Source organism: Bufo bufo, chromosome 3, assembly GCF_905171765.1.
Source record: "Bufo bufo chromosome 3, aBufBuf1.1, whole genome shotgun sequence".
Classification (NCBI taxonomy): domain Eukaryota; kingdom Metazoa; phylum Chordata; class Amphibia; order Anura; family Bufonidae; genus Bufo; species Bufo bufo.
In genome coordinates, this window is record NC_053391.1 from 265146445 (window position 1) to 265168357 (window position 21913).

The window sequence follows — 21913 nt, forward strand, 5'->3', positions numbered from 1 at the left end:
TACCAATCTAACCGTCACCTCATCCCGCAAAAAATGAGCCCCTACCTGAGAGAATCAACCCAAAAATTAAAAAAAACTATGGCTCAGAATATGGAGAGTCTAAAACATCATTTTTTTTGTTTCAAAAATGATATTATTGTGTAAAACTTTCATAAATAAAAAAAAAGTATACATATTAGGTATCACCGCGTCCGTATCCACCGGCTCTATAAAAATATCACATGACCTAACAACCCCTCAGATGAACACTGTAAAAAATAAAAACTGTGCTAAATAAACAATTTTTTGTCACCTTACTTCACATAAAGTGTAATAGCAAGCGATCAAAAAGTCATATGCACCCCAAAATAGTGCCAATCAAACTGTCATCTCATCCCTCAAAAAATTAGACCCTACCTAAGATAATCGCTCAAAAACTGAAAAAACTATGGCTCTCAGAATATGGAGACACTAAAACATGATTTTTTTTTTTTTAAATGATATTATTGTGTAAAATTTACATAAATGTGTCCGTATCGACCGGCTCTATAAAAATATCACATGACCTAACCCCTCAGATGAACACCGTAAAAAATAAAAATAAAAACTGTGCTAAATAAACCATTTTTTGTCACCTTACTTCACAAAAAGTGTAATAGCAAGCGATCAAAAAGTCAGGCTACTTTCACACTAGCGTTCGGGGCTCCGCTTGTGAGCTCCGTTTGAAGGGGCTCACAAGCGGCCCCGAATGCATCCATACTGCCGTAATGCATTCTGAGTAGACGCGGATCCGCTCAGAATGCATCAGTCTGGCAGCGTTCAGCCTCCGCTCCGCTCAGCAAGCGGACACCTGAACGCTGCTTGCAGCGTTCGGGTGTCCGCCTGGCCGTGCGGAGGCAAGCGGATCCGTCCAGACTTACAATGTAAGTCAATGGGGACGGATCCGTTTGAAGTTGACACAGTATGGCTCAATTTTCAAACCGATCCGTCCCCCATTGACTTTCAATGTAAAGTCTGGACGGATCCGTCTGAAGCTACTTTCACACTTAGAATTTTTTCTACAATATAATGCAGACGGATCCGTTCTGAACGGATCCCAAGTCTGCATTATATGAGCGGATCCGTCTGGGCAGACATCAGACGGACCCGCTCTGAACGGTAGTGTGAAAGTAGCCTCATATGCACCCCAAAATAGTGCCAATAAAACCGTCATCTCATCCCGCAAAATTCATGCCCTACCCAAAGTAACGCTGAAAAAATTATGGCTCTCAGACTATGGAAACACTAAAACATGATTTTTTTTGCTTCAAAAATGAAATCATTGTGTATAACTTACATAAATAAATAAAAAAGTATACATATTAGGTATCGCAGCGTCCGTAATAACTTGCTCTATAAAAATATCACATAACCTAACCCTCCAGATGAATAGCGTAAAAAAATCAAAATAAAAACGGTGTAAAAAAAGCCATTTTTTGTCACCTTACATCACAAAAAGTGTAATAGCAAGCGATCAAAAAGTCACACACACCCCAAAATAGTGCCAATAAAACCGTCATATCATCCCGCAAAAATCGTACCCTAACCAAGCTAAGGTTTTTTGCTTCAAAAATGAAATCATTGCGTAAAACTTACATAAATTACATATTAGGTATCGCCGCATCCGTGACAACCTGGTCTATAAAAATATCACATGATCTAACCTGTCAGATAAATGTTGTAAATACCAAAAAATAAAAACGGTGCCAAAACAGCTATTTCTTGTTACCTTGCCTCACAAAAAGTGTAATATAGAGCAACCAAAAATCATATGTACCCTAAACTGGTACCAACAAAACTGACACCCTATCCCGTAGTTTCTAAAATGGGGTCACTTTTTTGAAGTTTCTACTCTAGGGGTGCATCACGGGGGCTTCAAATTGGACATGGTGTAAAAAAAAACAGTCCAGCAAAATCTGCCTTCCAAAACCCGTATGGCATTCCTTTCCTTCTGCGCCCTGCCGTGTGCCCGTACAGCAGTTTACGACCCCATATTTGGTGTTTCTGTAAACTACAGAATCAGGGCCATAAATATTGAGTTTGGTTTGGCTGTTAACCCTTGCTTTGTAACTTGAAAAAAATTATTAAAATGGAAAATCTGCCAAAAAAGTGAAATTTTGAAATTGTGTCTCTATATTCCATTAATTCTTGTGGAGCACCTAAAGGGTTAACGACGTTTGTAAAATCAGTTTTGAATACCTTGAGGGGTGTAGTTTCTTAAATGGGGTAATTTTTATGGACTTTCTACTCTAGGGGTGTATCAGGGGGGCTTCAAATGGGACATGGTGTCAAAAAAACCAGTCCAGCAAAACCTGCCTTCCAAAAACTGTATGGCATTCCTTTCCTTGTGCGCCCTGCCGTGTGCCCGTACAGCGGTTTACGACCACATATGGGGTGTTTCTGTAAACTACGGAATCAGGGCCATAAATATTGAGTTTGGTTTGGCTGTTAACCCTTGCTTTGTAACTGGAAAAAAAAATTGAAAATTGAAAATCTGCCAAAAAAGTGAAATTTTGAAATTGTGTCTCTATTTTCCATTAATTCTTGTGGAGCACCTAAAGGGTTAACGACATTTGTAAAATCAGTTTTTAATACCTTGAGAGGTGTAGTTTCTAGAATTGGGTGGTTTTTATTATGTAAGCCTCGCAAAGTGACTTCAGACCTGAACTGGTCCCTATAATATAATTGGGTTTTTGAAAATTTCAGAACAATTTCAAGATTTGCTTCTAAACTTCTAAGCCTTGCAACATTCCCAAAAAATAAAATATCATTCCCAAAATGATCCAAACATGAAGTAGACATATGGGGAATGTAAAGTAATAACTATTTTTGGAGGTATTACTATGTATTATAAAAGTAGAGAAATTGAAACTTGGAAATTTGCCATTTTTACAAATTTTGGGTAAATTTTTTTTTTTTTTTTATAAATAAAAATGCATTTTTTTTACTTCATTTTACTATTGTCATGAAGTACAATATGTGACGAAAAAAACCAAAATGAAAATGGCCTGGATAAGTTAAAGCGTTTTAAAGTTATCAGCACTTAGTGACACTGGTCAGATTTGCAAAAAATGGCCAAGTCCTTAAGGTGAAATAGGGCTGAGTCCTTAAGGGGTTAAAAAAAAGAGTTTTAAAAAAACGAACAAACACCAGAATAAGGCTACATGCACATGACCGTATGTGTTTTGCGGTCCGCAAATTGCGGATCCGCAAAAAAAGCCAGGTGACATCCGTAAGCCATCCATATATATATTTTTTTTTTTTGGGGGCGGATCCATTGTAACAATGTCTAAAACGGATAAGAATAGGAGATGTTCTTTTTTTTTTTTTGCGGGGCTACGGAACAGACATACTGATGCGTATTTAAATGAATGGATCCGCATCCTATCCGCCAAAAAAAAAAAACTGAACTGACACGGAAACTAGCAACGTTCGTGTGCATGTAGCCTTAGAAGTAAAAAAAAAAAGATATAAACATCATAGGCATTGTTGCATCCTAAAATGACTGTACTATTAAAATATAAAAAATATTACGTTTTTTTCCAGTATTAAAACACAACAAAAAACTATACATACTGTATGTGGTATGGTAATCATTCTGACCCAGAGAATAAAGGTCACGGTTCAGATTTACTGCATAGGAAACGCAGAATTGCATTTTGTTTTCCAATTCTACCCCATTTGGAATTTTTTCAGCTTCCCAGTACATCTTATGCAGTATTAAACGTTGCCATTAGGAATTACAACTTGTATCAAAAAAAACAAGCTTGTTTGGCTCTGTGAACTTTTAAAATACCTGTAAAAAAGTTATGGCTCTGAGAATGCAGGGAGTAGAAAACAAAAACTTTAAATTTGCAAGTTTTCATCGGATACATTTATAACATATTAAAATAATACGCAATATGCTTCTGATAGATGCTGGCTCTACTTTCAGTACCACCTTTTGGAAAAATGGAGATCCCCTTCTTCTCCATTTGCACTCCAGAAAGGAGGAAAATATGCATGCATGGCAATCTCTCCAAACGTATGTACCGTACTCCTTTCTGTAGTGCTATTAGTACATGCCTGTCCCTACTCCCTCGCTATGCATGACTCACCTGAAATGGAAAATATACGTAAGCAGTCAAGAGACACCGACAGTTATGTCCCTGTTCAAATGGTTGGGGCCTCACAGAGTGGTGTTGTGGGCTGCACTTTAGGTTTTGCACCTCTGGTCTATGGTGATGTTCTTAATGGAATTCAGACAGGTAGTATCAACATTGTATTGACAGAATATTTGCCTCTGTAAAAGGTATGTTTTCTTCTTTCGGTATATACAGTTCAAGCGCATTAGGTTTTAAAGCTCCTTGTACAGCTGTGTTTTGGAACTCTGAAAATAGCAATTCACCAACATTGTAGAATTCCGATATTCTCATAATATGTGATTTTTTTTTTTTTTATTACTTACGTAGGACCCTGTTCCCCCAGAGCTTATTCTTCTCTTGCAAGAGACCAAGGACTGCCTACTTCAAAAGCTGTTTCCACAAGAGCTTAATAACCATGTTGATGTTGGTGCACACAGCAGATTACCAGCTGTGACAGTGGTTTCCAAATTTAAGGTTGGTATTTGTTATTTATGTGCAATTTGTGTTTGCATATTAACATTGTTGTGGTAAATATTAATAGTTGTAATCCGCTCGCATCAAAGTTTGTGTAAGGAAAAAGGTGAATCCCTTTTCTCAGCCCCAGTCAGACATAGACACATTTGTTACCATCTTGGTTGAAAATTCTGAGCAACTCCTCCCGCCCTGCTCAGTCTGCTCACCTTTTATTTACTAACAAAAGGTGTAAAAGGGGCTGGCCCAAGACAAGGATACAGGAAGTTATAACATGCAGGAAGTGATGTCAAAGGACAGGGCGGGGCAATCAATGTGGCTAGGCAGACAATGCACACGCCCCATCCCTGTATAAGGAAGGATGAGTCATGTCCATTGTCTGATCAGCCAGGTGGCCGCCCACCCCCCATTACTGTCAGCATGGACCTCATTCAATACTGCTCAAAGGTGATCAGTATCTAATAAAGATCATTCTACTGGTTCCCATAGGTTTGAAATTATCTGCGAGACATTGCTACAGCTATTGTCAGTATACGGTACTAGTATACCGACAAGGCAGATATGCATGTCTTAAAAGCAGATATGTCTCCAAGCCAATGAGAAGGTTTTCATACTGACGGTTTTGCCACTGGTCCCGATTCAGCCAAAGTACCCTAGCGCTCCTTGGCTAAATCAGACACAGGGAGACAGATGACAAACTATAAAAACACACACACATCCTAAAGTAAAATGTCCGCATAATAAAATTTCCACAACAACATAAAAAACAAACTGTGGGATAACAAAAGAAATAAACTCACAAAAATCTAGCAGAACACGAACAATCTATAAATCATATTTTTTTACTTCAATATTGTGTCTTATCTGCTGTGTAAAATACACTGCTCAAAAAAATAAAGGGAACAATAAAATACCACATCGTAGATCTCAATGAACTAAATATTCCAGTTGCAAATCTTTATTCATTACATAGTAGAATTTGTTGAGCCCAATACAACAATGTAAATCAAAATGAATATCCCATGGAGGTCTGGATTTGGAATGATACTCAAAATCAAAGTGGAAAATCAAATTTCATGCTGATCCAACTTCAGTGGAAATGTCTCAAGAGAAGGAAATGAGGCTGTGAGTAGTGTTTGTGGCCTCCACATGCCTGTATGACCTCCCTACAATTCCTGGGCATACTCCTGATGAGGCGGCGGATGTCCTTCTGAGAGATCTCTTCCCAGTCCTGGATTAAAGCATCAGTCAACTCCTGGACAGTCTGTGGTGCAACGTGGAGTTGGTGCATGGAACGAGACATGATGTCCCCAATGTGCTCGATTGGATTCAGGTCTGGGGAACGGCAGGTCAGTCCACAGCATCGGTGCCTTCATCATGCAGGAACTGCATTTTCATGCATCAGAAGGAACCCAGGGCCTACTGCACCTTCATATGGTCTCACAATGGGTCTGAGGATCTCATCCCGGTACCTAATGGCAGTCAGGGTACTTCTGGCTAGCACATGGAGAGCTGTGCGGCCCCCCAAAGAAACTGACCCACTGCCAAACCGGTCATGCTGGAGGATGTTGCAGCCAGCAGAATGTTCTCCACTGGGTCTCCTGACTCTGTCACGTCTGTCACATGTGCCAATGTCGAATCTGCCAATCTTGGTGTTCTCTGGCAAATGCCATCCACGCTGCACGGTGTTGGGCTGTAAGCACAACACAGACTTGTGGACGTTAGGTCCTCATACCACCCTCATGGAGTCTGTTTCTGACAGTTTGAGCAGACACATTGATATTAGTGGCCTGCTGAAGGTCATTTTGCAGGGCTCTCGCACTGCTCCTCCTGTTCATCCTTGCGCAAAGGTTGTTGCCCTCCTACGGCCCCCTCCACATCTCCTGGTGTACTGACCTGTCTAGTGGTATCTGCTCCATGCTCTGCACACTGTGCTGACAGACAAAGCTAACCTTCTTGCCACAGCTTGCATTGATGTACCAGCCTGGATGAGCTGCATTACCTGGGCAACTTATGTGGGTTGTAGACACCGCCTCATGCTACCTCTAGGGGTGAGAGCAATGACAAAATGCAAAAGTGACCAAAACAACAGCCAAAACGGATCAAAACAGAGGAATGGTCTGTGGTCACCACCTGCAGAACCACTCCTTTATAGGGTTTGTCTTGCTAATTGCTGGCTAATTTCTAACTGTTGTCTGTTCAATTTGCACAACAGCAGGAGAAATTGATTCACAATCAGTGTTGCTTCATAACTGAACAGGTTGATTTCACAGAAGTGTGATTGACTTGGAGTTACATTGTGTTGTTTAAGTGTTCCCTTTATTTTTTTGAGCAGTGCATTTTGGTCATCAAGAATTTAGGGCTACTTGAACATTTCATGTCAGTTTCCAAAAGTGGAGTTAAATCAGAACTCCCGCAAAAAATGTATTCTCTGACCTGCTAGAAAGGTACATGATGTAATCTGTGGTGAATGTAGTTTTCTTACCAGTGACTGTATTTGTGAGTTATACCTCTCTTATGCTACTCACCTGTGTCATGTGACCAGCAATCAGACTCTCCAACTGACACAGCAACTTGTGTGTGGACAGAAAGTCAGTTTCTCTATGTATTCCTATGGGAGCCTCACTCTCAGTCTCATAGGAATGAATGAAGTAACTGACTTCCTGTCCTGTGTTAGTTGGAGCTCAGAGAATTGGTCACATGACATCACTTTCTAGCAGGTCAGAGAATAAAAATGTTTGCAGGAATTCTACTTTAAAGGTAGGCATGGTTCCGGTTTAGCTGGGGTTTAGACACTTCTGAAATGCCATTAGGGCAATACAGTACCATAATTTTAACCAGTGTGAAAATTTATGGTGGTAATGCATATTGTGGCAGATTTATTAAGGAAGTGACATGCAGTCATACATTTGCTGTAATTTGTCAATAATCGAGCCTCTCTATAACCAGTTAAATGGAATCTGTCATCAACTTTATGCTGCCCATATTTTAACATCACAATCATTGCAGACTGGGCCTGGAAAAGAGTCATGGCCACCTGAGAAGAGTCATGGTTATTCATGAATTCCTGCTCTCCCTGCCCACCTGCTGATGATTAAGGCCCCTTTCACACGGGCGAGTATTCCGTGCGGATGCGATGCGGGAGTTGAACGCATTGCACCCGCACTGAATACCGACCCATTCATTTCTATGGGGCTGTTCACATGAGCAGTGATTTTCACGCATCACTTGTGCGTTGCGTGAAAATCGCAGCATGCTCTATATTCTGCGTTTTTCACGCAACGCAGGCCCCATAGAAGTGAATGGGGTTGCGTGAAAATCGCAAGCATCCGCAAGCAAGTGCGGATGCGGTGCGATTTTCACGCACAGTTGCTAGGAGACGATCGGGATGGAGACTTGATCTTTATTATTTTCCCTTATAACATGGTTATAAGGGAAAATAATAGCATTCTGAATACAGAATGCATAGTAAAATAGCGCTAGAGGGGTTAAAAAAAATAAAAAAATAATTTAACTCACCTTAATCCACTTGCTCGCGCTGCCGGCATCTCTTCTGTCTCCTTCTTTGCTGAACAGGACCTGTGGTGACGTCACTCCGGTCATCACATGATCTTTTACCATGGTGATGGATCATGTGATGACCGGAGTGACGTCACCACAGGTCCTGTTCCTGCAATGAATGCTCACCACAGGTCCTGTTCAGCAAAGAAGGAGATGCCGGGCTGCGCGATCAAGTGGACTAAGGTGAGTTTAATTAATTTTTATTTTTTTTAACCCCTCCAGTGCTATTTTACTATGCATTCTGTATTCTGAATGCTATTATTTTCCCTTATAACCATGTTATAAGGGAAAATAATACAATCTACAGAACACCGATCCCAAGCCCGAACTTCTGTGAAGAAGGTTGGGTTTGGGTACCAAACATGCGCAATTTTTGCACTCGCGCGGAAAAATTGCGCGTCTTCCCGCAACGCACCCGCACATTTTCCCGCAACGCCCGTCTGAAAGAGGCCTAACAGTCTTCCATCTAGTTTTCTCCCCATCTCTCTAGAAGAGAACTGCCAATCATCAGCAGATGGGCGGGAAGAGCAGGAGATTAGGAATAACCATGACTCTTCTCAGGTAGATTTGACTCTTTTCAAGGCCTGTGCTGCAATGATAATGATGCTGGTTCTCAGCAACCACTTACGTTTAACTTATGAGTGACGTACTGCTGAAATCAGCATTTCTTTCAATAATTTATGCTGCGCTCAGTGAGGTCAGCTAAAAGTTGATGACAGGTTCCCTTTAAAATTATTCCATTTTTGATAATTGTGGATAGACACTGCATCTGTTAAGAATGATGATGTATTAGAATCTCACTGATCCTCTGACAAAGGCCTCATGCACACGACCGTTTTTTTTTAAGGTCCGCAAAGACGGGGTCTGTAGGTCTGTGATCCGTGACCGTTTTTTCGTCCGTGGTCTTCCTTGATTTTTGGAGGATCCACGGACATGAAAAAAAAGTCGTTTCGGTGTCCGCCTGGCCGTGCGGAGCCAAACGGATCCGTCCTGAATTACAATGCAAGTCAATGGGGACGGATCCGTTTGACACAATATGGTGCAATTGCAAACGGATCCATCCCCCATTGACCTTTAATGTAAAGTCAGGAGTCCCTTTTATACCATCGGATCGGAGTTTTCTCCAATCCAATGGTATATTTTAACTTAAAGCTTCCCCATCACCATGGGAACGCCTCTATGTTAGAATATACCATCGGATTTGAGTTAGATCGTGAAACTCAGATCCGACAGTATATTCTAACACAGAGGCGTTCCCATGGTGATGGGGACGCTTCAGGTTAGAATATACTAAAAGAACTGTGTACATGACTGCCCCCTGCTGCCTGGCAGGTGCTGCCAGGCAGCAGGGGGCAGACCCCCCCTCCCCCCCCTGTATTTAACTCATTGGTGGCCAGTGCGGCCGGCCCCCCCTCCCTCCCCTGTAGTTAACACATTGGTGGCCAGTGCGGCCAACCCCCCCCTCCCTCCCCTGTAGTTAACACATTGGTGGCCAGTGCGGCCGGCCCCCCCCCTCCCTCCTCTGTAGTTAACACATTGGTGGCCAGTGCGGCCGGCCCCCCCTCCCTCCCCTGTAGTTAACACATCGGTGGCCACTGCGGCCGGCCCCCCCTCTCTCCCCTGTAGTTAACACATTGGTGGCCAGTGCGGCCGGCCCCCCCTCCCTCCCCTGTAGTACTATACAGTCGTGGCCAAAAGTTTTGAGAATGACACAAATATTAGTTTTCACAAAGTTTGCTGCTAAACTGCTTTTAGATCTTTGTTTCAGTTGTTTCTGTGATGTAGTGAAATATAATTACACGCACTTCATACGTTTCAAAGGCTTTTATCGACAATTACATGACATTTATGCAAAGAGTCAGTATTTGCAGTGTTGGCCCTTCTATTTCAGGACCTCTGCAATTCGACTGGGCATGCTCTCAATCAACTTCTGGGCCAATTCCTGACTGATAGCAACCCATTCTTTCATAATCACTTCTTGGAGTTTGTCAGAATTAGTGGGTTTTTGTTTGTCCACCCGCCTCTTGAGGATTGACCACAAGTTCTCAATGGGATTAAGATCTGGGGAGTTTCCAGGCCATGGACCCAAAATGTCAATGTTTTGGTCCCCGAGCCACTTAGTTATCACTTTTGCTTCATGGCACGGTGCTCCATCGTGCTGGAAAATGCATTGTTCCTCACCAAACTGTTGTTGGATTGTTGGAAGAAGTTGCTGTTGGAGGGTGTTTTGGTACCATTCTTTATTCATGGCTGTGTTTTTGGGCAAAATTGTGAGTGAGCCCACCCCCTTGGATGAGAAGCAACCACACACATGAATGGTCTCAGGATGCTTTACTGTTGGCATGACACAGGACTGATGGTAGCGCTCACCTTTTCTTCTCCGGACAAGCCTTTTTCCAGATGCCCCAAACAATCAGAAAGAGGCTTCATCGCAGAATATGACTTTGCCCCAGTCCTCAGCAGTCCATTCACCAAACTTTCTGCAGAAGATCAATCTGTCCCTGATGTTTTTTTTGGAGAGAAGTGGCTTCTTTGCTGCCCTTATTGACACCAGGCCATCTTCCAAAAGTCTTCGCCTCACTGTGCGTGCAGATGCGCTCACACCTGCCTGCTGCCATTCCTGAGCAAGCTCTGCACTGGTGGCCAGGGCCGCTGATAGAAATCATGGGGCCCCGTACAGCATACATGACGGGGCCCCCTTCAGCTCCACCCCCTGATCCCTCCTTCAGCCACACCCCTGGCCCCGCCCTTGGCCCCTCCCCAGACGCCGCCTTGAAACAACATGCAGATTTGTCTACAAGTGATATTTATTTTTCTCCAGCCAGTTATAAGTTTTATTATCCAAAAAAACATAAGTAATGTGGATGACACTTATGGGGGGATCTGTGGATGACACTTATGGGGGGATCTGTGGATGACACTTATGGGGGGGGGTCTGTGGATGACACTTATGGGGGGGGGTCTGTGGATGACACTTATGGGGGGTCGTCTGTGAATGGCGCTGTTATGGAGGGGATCTGTGAATGGCACTGTTATGGAGGGGATCTGTGAATGGCACTTTTATGGAGGGGATCTGTGGATGGCACTGTTATGGAGGGGATCTGTGGATGGCACTGTTATGGAGGGGATCTGTGGATGGCACTGTTATGGAGGGGATCTGTGGATGGCACTGTTATGGAGGGGATCTGTGGATGGCACTGTTATGGAGAGGATCTGTGGATGGCACTGTTATGGAGGGGATCTGTGGATGGCACTGTTATGGGGGGATCTGTGGATGGCACTGTTATAGAGGGGGATCTGTGGATGACACATACCGTATATAGCATCTTATGCTATGTGTCATCCACAGATACCCCTCCATTACAGTGCCATTCACAGATACCCTCCATAACAGTGCCATCCACAGATCCCCCCCATAACAGTCATCCACAGATCCCCCCATAACAGTGTCATCCACAGATCCCCCCATAACAGTGTCATCCACAGATCCCCCTCCATAATGGTGCCATCCACAGATCCCCCCCATAAGTGTCATCCACAGACCCCCCGGCCCCCCCCATAAGTGTCATCCACATGACAGACCCCCCCCCCATAACAGTGCCATCCACGGATCCCCCGCCCTCCCTATAACAGTGCCGTCATGACGTCATCCATATAGATCCCCCCCCGCCACTCACAGTAGTATACATTAATAAATCGGTGCAGCCGTGCAGGCTGCAGACAGTAACTTTAATTTTAGCACAGGCACAGCGCTCATCTCTTTACTAAAATACTACCTTACATTCAGCTCCTGCCTCCTCCCTCCACCCTCCAGCCTCCAGTAACAAGTGCGGGCGGCAGCGCTCACTCACTGACGTCACGCGCCTGCGCCGCCTAGTGGGAGGAGCAGGCGTGTGACGTCAGTGAGTGAGCGCCGCCCCCACACTGCCTGCTGTTACTGGAGCCAGCCCACTGACAGCAAAAAAATTAAAATGGCTCGGGAGTCGGCAGCCCGGGCCCCCCTGCCAGCCGGGCCCGGTACAACTGGGCCAGCTGTACTGGCCTATCAGCGGCCCTGCTGGTGGCACTCCGATCCTGCAGCTGAATCCTCTTTAGGAGACGATCCTGGCTCTTGTTGGACTTTCTTAGACGCCCTGAAGCCTCCTTAACAAGAATTGAACCTCTTTCCTTGAAGTTCTTGATGATCCTATAAATTGTTGATTGAGGTGCAATCTTAGTAGCCACAATATCCTTACCTGTGAAGCCATTTCTATGCAACGCAATGATGGCTGCACGCGTTTCTTTGCAGGTCACCATGGTTAACAATGGAAGAACAATGATTTCAGCATCACCCTCCTTTAACATGTCAAGTCTGCCATTTTAACCCAATCAGCCTGACATAATGATCTCCAGCCTTGTGCTAGTGAACATTCTCACCTGAGTTAACAAGACGATTACTGAAATGATCTCAGCAGGTCCTTTAATGACAGCAATGAAATGCAGTGGAAAGTTTTTTTTGGGATTAAGTAAATTTTCATGGCTAAGAAGGACTATGCAATTCATCTAATCACTCTTCATAACATTCTGGAGTATATGCAAATTGCTATTATAAAAACTTAAGCAGCAACTTTTCCAATTTCCAATATTTATGTAATTCTCTAAACTTTTGGCCACGACTGTAGATTCATTGGTGGCCAGTGGGCCTCCCCCTCCTAATTAAAATCTCCCCCCCTATCATTGGTGGCAGAGGAGAGTACCGATCGGAGTCCCAGTTTAATCGCTGGGGCTCCGATCGGTAACCATGGCAACCAGGACGCTACTGCAGTCCTGGTTGCCATGGTTACTTAGCAATTTTTAGAAGCATTATACTTACCTGCGAGCTGCGATGTCTGTGACCGGCCAGGCGCTCCTCCTACTGGTAAGTGAAAGGTCTGTGCGGCGCATTGCTTATAGCACAGACCTGTCACTTACCAGTAGGAGGAGCGCCCGGCCGGTCACAGACATCGCAGCTCGCAGGTAAGTATAATGCTTCTAAAAATTGCTAAGTAACCATGGCAACCAGGACTGCAGTAGCGTCCTGGTTGCCATTGTTACCGATCGGAGCCCCAGCGATTAAACTGGGACTCCGATCGGTACTCTTCTCTGCCACCAATGATAGGGGGGGGAGATTTTAATTAGGAGGGGGGGGCCCACTGGCCACCAATGAATCTACAGTACTACAGGGGAGGGAGGGGGGGCCGGCCGCACTGGCCACCAATGTGTTAACTACAGGGGAAGGAGGGGGTGCCGGCCGCACTGGCCACCGATGTGTTAACTACAGGGGAGGGAGGGAGGGAGGGAGGGGGGGTGGCCGCACTGGCCACCAATGTGTTAAATACAAGGGAGGGAGGGGGGGCCCACTGGCCACCAATGAATTTAAAACTGGGGAGGGAGGGGGGTGTGTCCCCTCCTGCCTGGCAGCACATGATCTCTTACAGGGGGCTATCAAACGCACAATTAACCCCTCAGGTGCAGCACCTGAGGGGTTAATTGTGCGGATCACAGCCCCCTGTAAGAGATTGGGTGCTGCCAGGCAGCAGGGGGCAGTCATGTACACAGTTCAAAGTATATTCTAACTAGAAGCGTCCCCATCAGTATGGGAACGCCTCTGTGTTAGAATATACTGTCGGATCTGAGTTTTTATGAAGTGAAAACTCAGCTCTGAAAAAGCTTTTATGCAGACGGATCTGCGGATCAGTCTGTGTGAAAGTAGCCTTCGGACGCGGATGCCAATCTTGTGTGCATCCGTGTTTTTTCACGGACCCATTGACTTGAATGGGTCCGTGAACCGTTGTCCGTCAAAAAAATAGGACAGGTCTTATTTTTTTGACGGACAGGAAACACGGATCACGGATGCGGCTGCAAAACGCTGCATTTTCCGATTTTTCCACGGACCCATTGAAAGTCAAAAGGTCCGCGAAAAAAAACGGAAAATGGAACAACGGCCGTGGATGCACACAACGGTCGTGTGCATGAGGCCAAACACTGTGGTAATATGATTTTCCAGCCCACAATGTACACCACTTAAAAGGGTTTTAATTTTATTTATTTTTTTTCCATTTGATTGTTTATATATAGGAAATCATATCATTTTCTATTATGCATGTATTTAAAATTCTGCATACATACCTTTTTTATATCAGGCAGTTGACACCTATATGCAGAAGAAAGGTATTGCCCATGTGGCAGCCCAAAAGGCAGGATTGAATTTGTGTTACTGGAAGCAGTGTGGGAAGAGATGGGATTGGCTGAAATATGTAGTATGTTATTTTATGACCATTTCTGTTTATGTGCAGGGAGTTGTTTTGTTCCTTTAACTTAAGTGGATGCATTTAACCCTCTATTACCTCTAACTCCACTTTATATCTTCAAGGGTTCTTTAGAGATTTTGATGACTATTTTGAATGAAACTACACCACACTACATACGATGTGTTAAGCCAAATATGGATTGCAAGGCATTATTGTTCAGAACCAAAGAGGTAAATCTTGGTTTATAAAAGTACATGACTTGCTTTATGCACTGTGCTCCTTTTTCTTGTGTTTTATTGTACTTGTGTGTATTAGAATATACCTGTATTAATTACTATTTATGGCCATTTATTGAGAACATTGCAAGGATAAAAATTTCTTTTTTAAAAAGACTCAACTGTCACCAGTGCTCCAGTTTCAGCACAGAGCTTACTCCTCCACTTCCTGCTCCTACCAGCGTGAAAGTGTGACCACTGCCACAGCTGAAACCATTGATTGACAACATGTACATGTAGATAGTTTTTCACTAAACCCGTCAAGAGGGGGGTCCAAAAAGAAGAGGAGGAAGTAGCTTGGCACTGGAACCGGCGTGCTGGTGACAACCTAGGTCTTCCAGGCCAAATTTAACGGTGTTTCCGGTCTCTAACAACCTCTGTACGTTAGCAACACTAGGGAACAACATTTATTGTTTACATACTGTCTATGTATATGGACCAACCATTTTTGAATTCTGTAATTAGCATTATGTTAAGGTAATTTTCTTTATGTAACTTAAATTGTGATCCTATTGAGTTTCATTTGTGTATCCCATTGAAAATGGCTACTAGAGATGAACAAATTTCCTGAATTAGATTTAATTCTATCCTGGGCTCCTTAGACTCCTAGGACTGGAACCAATCCATTTAACGCAAAGACAGCATTAATAACGTGACAAGACAGGCCACAGCTTGACTGTGGGAAACTTGAAGAAAATATGTAAAAAAAGATTGCGCTGCAAGAGAGGAATCTTCTTTGTGTATAAAAGTTCACTTATAAAATCTTCAACTAGTGGGATCACTTGCCAACCTTATAATCCAACGTGTGTATGGAAACCTGTAGGTAATGGAAAAAACGCACTATGGTGTAGCAGGTTCCAAGTATCAGACGCACCATGTGAATAGGTTATACTCACAAGATTCCTGATTTGTCAAAGCGTGTAGAAATATTATTCGTATCACAGTAGAACTCTGCTGGAAAAGTAGAACTCTGCTGGAAAAAGAGAACTATAGTGTAGTATGTCACAGCACTTGATCTGCCTGCAAACAGATTATAGTCACAGAGCTTCACTTGTCAGGTGCGTGTATTAGATCTTGTGGAATTTTTCATAGATAGCTCAAAAACCTGGATAGCAGCCAACATCGATGTTAAAAGCTCTCAAGGATGAAGTCGCAAGAGAAGTAGGTGCGCACCAAAGGTCAGGTAAAAACTATTTAATACTAGCAGAAAGTACAACTATAAAACATATAAAATATCTGGAGTAATGCCCTAATGCCCAAGGGCATTACTCCAGATATTTTATATGTTTTATAGTTGTACTTTCTGCTAGTATTAAATAGTTTTTACCTGACCTTTGGTGCGCACCTACTTCTCTTGCGACTTCATCCTTGAGAGCTTTTAACATCGATGTTGGCTGCTATCCAGGTTTTTGAGCTATCTATGAAAAATTCCACAAGATCTAATACACGCACCTGACAAGTGAAGCTCTGTGAGTATAATCTGTTTGCAGGCAGATCAAGTGCTGTGACATACTACACTATAGTTCTCTTTTTCCAGCAGAGTTCTACTTTTCCAGCAGAGTTCTACTGTGATACGAATAATATTTCTACACGCTTTGACAAATCAGGAATCTTGTGAGTATAACCTATTCACATGGTGCGTCTGATACTTGGAACCTGCTACACCATAGTGCGTTTTTTCCATTACCTACAGGTTTCCATACACACGTTGGATTATAAGGTTGGCAAGTGATCCCACTAGTTGAAGATTTTATAAGTGAACTTTTATACACAAAGAAGATTCCTCTCTTGCAGCGCAATCTTTTTTTACATATTTTCTTCAAGTTATAGACTTTTCCCACATTGTCTTCAGATCTGCAGCGCTTGAGGGGACTAGTATTTCTGAACAGAGACTCTATCTATTTATTTTCTGAACTGTGGGAAACTTGGCTGAGTAGCTGAGACATAGGGAAACCACACTGCAATCACAGAAGTAGTCAGAACAGTATTTAATATTGAAACTGTAGATATTAGCAACAATTAACTGGAGACACTAAGAGAGCTTCAGGGAGGGCTGTGGTGGATGCAGGAACAAGACAGACAGGAGCCAAGACTGTAGCGCAAACAGACTAGGATAACTTAAAGGGGTGTTCTGGTAGGTATAAATTATCTCCTATCCACAGGATAGGGGATAACTATCAGATCGGTGGGGGTCCTATTGATGGGGACCCTCGCCAACCATGAGAATGGGGTCCCCATACCGCCTGCATGCCCCTTGCTGCTCCCTTAAAATGACCGGAGCAGCTGTTTGCACATACACACATCCGCTGCACATCAATGCAGGGCAGCCACCAGGCTGCTACCTCCTGGAGTAGTGATGACTGAAAAGGTCTATAGTGGTTCACTGAAAACCAGTGTACCAAAAAAGACTAGTCAATGGATAGCCCTCATTAGTAGCGCCTAATCCCAAAAGGTTGAGAAGAGAACAAATAGGCCAGCAGGGTGGTCTGGAGAGTGTGAGCATAAATCTACTGGCAGTTTTGTGCTGTGGGATACAAACATTAAGAAGATAACCCAAATGTATGGATATTGTTAAACCAGGCGATTGACACTGTCACCGCCAGTACTGTGAGAAGGTCTGGCAGACGTTCTTCTCAACATCTTGTATGATGTTCTTTGTTTTGGTTTCACTTTCTCATCTCTTTTCCTTCTGCCAGGTGTCACTTATTTAGACTAATCGTCTTCCTTTATATTCCCTCCCATACTGCCTCACTTTGCGGTTTATACTACTTCCTGGATGAAGTGTTCACTGCTGGAGGCTGCTTCTGCTGTTTGCTCAGATAAGTCTTTTACTTTATTGTGTTTCCTTGCTGGCTTGATTCTAGGTGACCCTGACTCCGTCCATATTTAGTGCAGGGAGTCGGTGGTCGTGTCCCCTCACTATTATAGGGTTTTCAGGTGTCACACAGACTTAGGTACGAGGGCATGCAATAGTCTACCATCGAGACCCTTGCATGTGCATAGCAGTCAGGGAGAGCTCTTAGGGTTTTATAGGGCTCATCTATAAGCTCCTTAGTTTGGGATCAAGCCAGTCGCTCGTTTATTTATAAGTTCCAGCTATCTGCAAACTTCATCCGTGACATTATAAAACGCCATAACCGTCTTAAGCATGGATCCGGTTTCAGCCTTGATTGACCGCATGCAAGGTCTTTCGCTGGAGGTAGCTGATCTCCGTAAAACTGTGTCTCAGTTTCAGGTGACCGGTTCTGCTGGCGTTCATGTTGTTTGTTCCGAGCCTAAAATCTCACTTCCGGATACGTTCTCCGGGGGTAGTGAGAACTTAGTTTGCTTTAGAGAGGCTTGCAAACTCCATTTTCGCCTACTTCCCCATTCCTCTGGTGATGAGGAGCAGAGGGTGGGGATCATCATCTCGCTGCTCAGGGATAACGCTCAGTCTTGGGCCTTTTCGCTGCCGGTGGGGGCACTGCCCCTCCAATCGGTGGATGAATTTTTTGTAGCCCTGGGGCAGATATATGATGACCCGGATCGTATTGCTCTGGCTGAATCTAAACTGCGTTTTTTATGCCAGGGTAAACAGTCCGCAGAGATATATTGTTCTGAATTTCGGAGGTGGGCAGCTGATACTGGTTGGAATGATGCTGCACTCCGAAGAAAATTTTGCCATGGTCTTTCGGAAAGATTGAAAGATGCATTTGCTTTTAATGAGAGACCAGCGTCGTTAGATTCAGCCATGTTTCTAGCAGTTCGTATTGACAGGCATCTTAGAGAGAGAGAGGAGACTACTCTTTCCTGTCATATTCAGCCCAAGGACAGTGGGGCTGTCTTATTCAGTACGCAGGGGTCTCAATCTGTCTCAATCCCCTCTGAGGAGGAGGCCATGCAGCTGGGTTTGCTTGCATCTGATAGTAGAGGATTCAGCTCTCAGAGGAGGGTTTTTTCTGTTGTAGGGGTATAAATCATTTAGCTAATGTTTGACCCTCTAGGAGATTCATGAAGTTTTCGAGGGTAATCAAAACAAAAGAAAAAAAAACCTCTAAAAACTTTCCATTTGCTACTATTGGCAAGGTTGATGCGGAAATTGAAGGTTTGCCGTTTGCTTGTAGTTCCCATTTTCTCCTACCTGCCAGGGTGGCGCTAGACAGCAAGAACTTTGTTTGTGAGATTTTTGTAGATAGTGGAGCAGCTGTCAATCTCATTGATAATCAATTTGCAACAACGCATGGTTTCCAGGTATGCACTTTGGAAAAGGATATACCTGTTTTTGCTATCGATTCCGCTCCACTTTCTCAAAGATCGTTAAAGGGCATAGTTCACAATATCCGTTTGACTGTGGGTGACGCTCATGTTGAGGATATGTCATGTTTCGTCTTAAGCGGATTACCTACTCCTCTAGTGTTGGGGCTACCCTGGCTCACTAAACATAATCCCACCATTGATTAGCAAGCAAGGCAAATAAATGGTTGGAGTGAGTTTTGCAGAGAGAATTGCCTCACGGCATCTCTTTCAGAGGTTTCAACCAAGACTGTGCCATCTTTTCTCTCAGAATTTTCGGATGTGTTTTCCGAGAGTGGTGTCCAGGAGTTGCCCCCTCACCCGGAGTACGACTGCCCTATTAATCTCATCCCAGGCGCCAAGCTGCCAAAATCACGACTATACAATCTCTCCCAACCTGAAAGGGTCGCTATGCGTACTTATATCTCTGAGAGCCTGAGAAAGGGACACATCCGACCCTCGAAGTCACCTGTTGCCTCAGTTTTTTTTTTTTGTTAAGAAAAAAGATGCTTCTTTAAGACCTTGTCTGGATTTCAGGGAGCTGAACCGTATCACGATTCGTGACCCATATCCGCTTCCTCTGATCCCAGACCTGTTTAACCAGATTGTTAGGGCTAAAGTTTTTTCTAAGTTGGATTTAAGAGGGGCATACAACCTAGTCAGGGTCAGGGAAGGGGACGAATGGAAGACGGCCTTCAATACCCTTGAGGGTCATTTCGAGAATTTGGTTATGCCCTTTGGTTTGATAAATGCTCCGGCCGTCTTCCAACATTTTGTGAACAGCATTCTTTATCATTTAATGGGGAAATTTGTACTGGTGTATCTAAATGACATTTAGATTTTTTTCTCCTGATTTCAAGACTCATCGGGACCACCTATGTTAGGTCTTGCTGATTCTGCGGGAGAATAAATTGTACGCTAAACTGGAAAAATGTGTGTTTGTGGTTTTCTTCTCTCCGCTTCTGGTTTTCGGATGGACCCTGAGAAGGTCCGCGCTGTGCTTGATTGGGAGCTTCCTGAGAATCAGAAGGTGCTGATGCGGTTTTTGGATTTAGCCAATTATTACAGAAAGTTAATGTTGAATTATTCCTCTGTTGTTAAGCCACTCACTGATATGACTAAAAAGGGGGTGGATTTTTCCTCGTGGTCGGTAGATGCGCTTAAAGCCTTTTCTAGTATTAAAGAGAGTTTTGCTTCCGCTCCCATTTTGGTACAACCTGATGTCTCTCTACCTTTTATTGTTGAGGTGGACGCTTCTGAGGTGGGTGTGGGTGCGGTCTTATGTCAGGGTCCCTCTCCTGCCAAATGGCGACCGTGTGCCTTTTTCTCAAGGAAACTATCCTCTGCAGAGAGAAATTACGATGTGGGAGATAGGGAGTTGTTGGCCATCAAATTAGCTTTTGAGGAATGGCGCCATTGGTTAGAGGGAGCCAGACACCCTATTACTGTGTTTACCGACCATAAGAATCTGGCCTATTTGGAATCGGCCAAGCGTCTGAACCCGAGACAGGCCAGATGGTCTTTGTTCTTTTCTAGGTTTAATTTTGTTGTTACGTTCCGCCCTGGGGTTAAAAATGTGAAGGCGGATGCCCTGTCACGTTGTTTTCCGGGAGGGGGGAACTTTGAAGACCCGGGTCCCATTTTGGCTGAAGGGGTGGTCGTCTCTGCTCTGTTAGGAGATTCTGGTGGCCGGCTCTTCGTAAGACGGTTGAGGGTTTTGTGTCTGCCTGCGAGACCTGCGCTCGCGCCAAGGTCCCTCATTCACGGCCATCGGGTTCTCTGCTCCCGTTACCCATTCCTTCCCGTCCTTGGACGCATCTGTCCATGGACTTCATTACGGACCTGCCTCGTTCCTCGGGGAAGACTGTGATTCTGGTGGTAGTGGACCGTTTTAGCAAAATGGCACATTTCATTCCCTTTCCTTGATCATATTGTTAAATTGCATGGCATCGTTTCTGATAGGGGCACACAATTTGTTTCCAGATTCTGGAAGGCCTTCTGTTCTCGCTTGGGGGTTCGGTTGTCGTTCTCTTCTGCTTTTCACCCGCAGTCGAATGGTCGGACCAAATTCGTCAATCAGAATCTGGAGACATACAGTACAGACCAAAAGTTTGGACACACCTTCTCATTCAAAGAGTTTTCTTTATTTTCATGACTATGAAGGCATCAAAACTATGAATTAACACATGTGGAATTATATACATAACAAACAAGTGATGGGTTATTGGTTGCTCACCTGATCACTGCAATGTATAGGTGCTCTGGTTCTGGACTGATTCACCCAATCAGGAAGGTAGTTTATAACAATAAAGGTATATAATGGAGAACCGGCACTCTACATCTATCAAGGTGCTAAAGAAGCAATATACACAGGTGATGGTAAAAAATATATATTTATTTTTAGAAGGATAGGTTTGAGAGTGGGGAGTAGGAGTAAATGTTCTAAAATTGTAGAGGTTCTGAAAAAATGGGGTACTCAAGGAAAAATGTTGATTTGCAATATGCGGCAGTGGGGATGCACAGTAAAAAATATTTGTGCCGGGTGGGGGGTATGACAATGCTGTGATTGTCTAGTGGTGGTTGCCCCCTTTTAATAGGTACAATTAGTAGCTGTGTCCATTAGTTATGCAGTCCGTTAAAAATTGTCTTTATGTCATACCACGTAGAAAAGTAATGTCAAAAATATAAGTATTATGTGCACGCTGAGCCCACCATATACTTCTCCTGGAGCCAAATGGCTACTGGTAGGTTCTATATAAGCAGACTCAGATTTAGGCCTCCTGCACACGACCGTTGTGTGCACCCGTGGTCGTTGTGCCGTTTTTTTTCGCGGACCCATTGACTTTCAATGGGTCCGTGGAAAAATCGGAAAATGCACCGTTTTGCAGCCGCATCCGTGATCCGTGTTTCCTGGCCGTGAAAA

At 43.8% G+C, this 21913-nt stretch overlaps 1 protein-coding gene across 4 annotated transcripts in view; it reads left to right on the forward strand.

The window, feature by feature from the left end:
* The window catches only part of MYO19 (myosin XIX), a 1002409-nt gene that overhangs the window by 766820 nt on the left and 213676 nt on the right, over positions 1 to 21913 (forward strand). For all 4 annotated transcript variants that reach the window (XR_005777529.1, XR_005777530.1, XM_040424125.1 and 1 more), the window contains exons 16-17: positions 4470 to 4616; positions 14566 to 14673. Coding sequence is in view for 2 of the 4 variants with exons in the window: in XM_040424125.1 (XP_040280059.1) it covers positions 4470 to 4616; positions 14566 to 14673 (255 nt within the window). In the remaining 2 variants the exon portion in view is untranslated. The remainder of the gene's footprint in view (positions 1 to 4469; positions 4617 to 14565; positions 14674 to 21913) is intronic.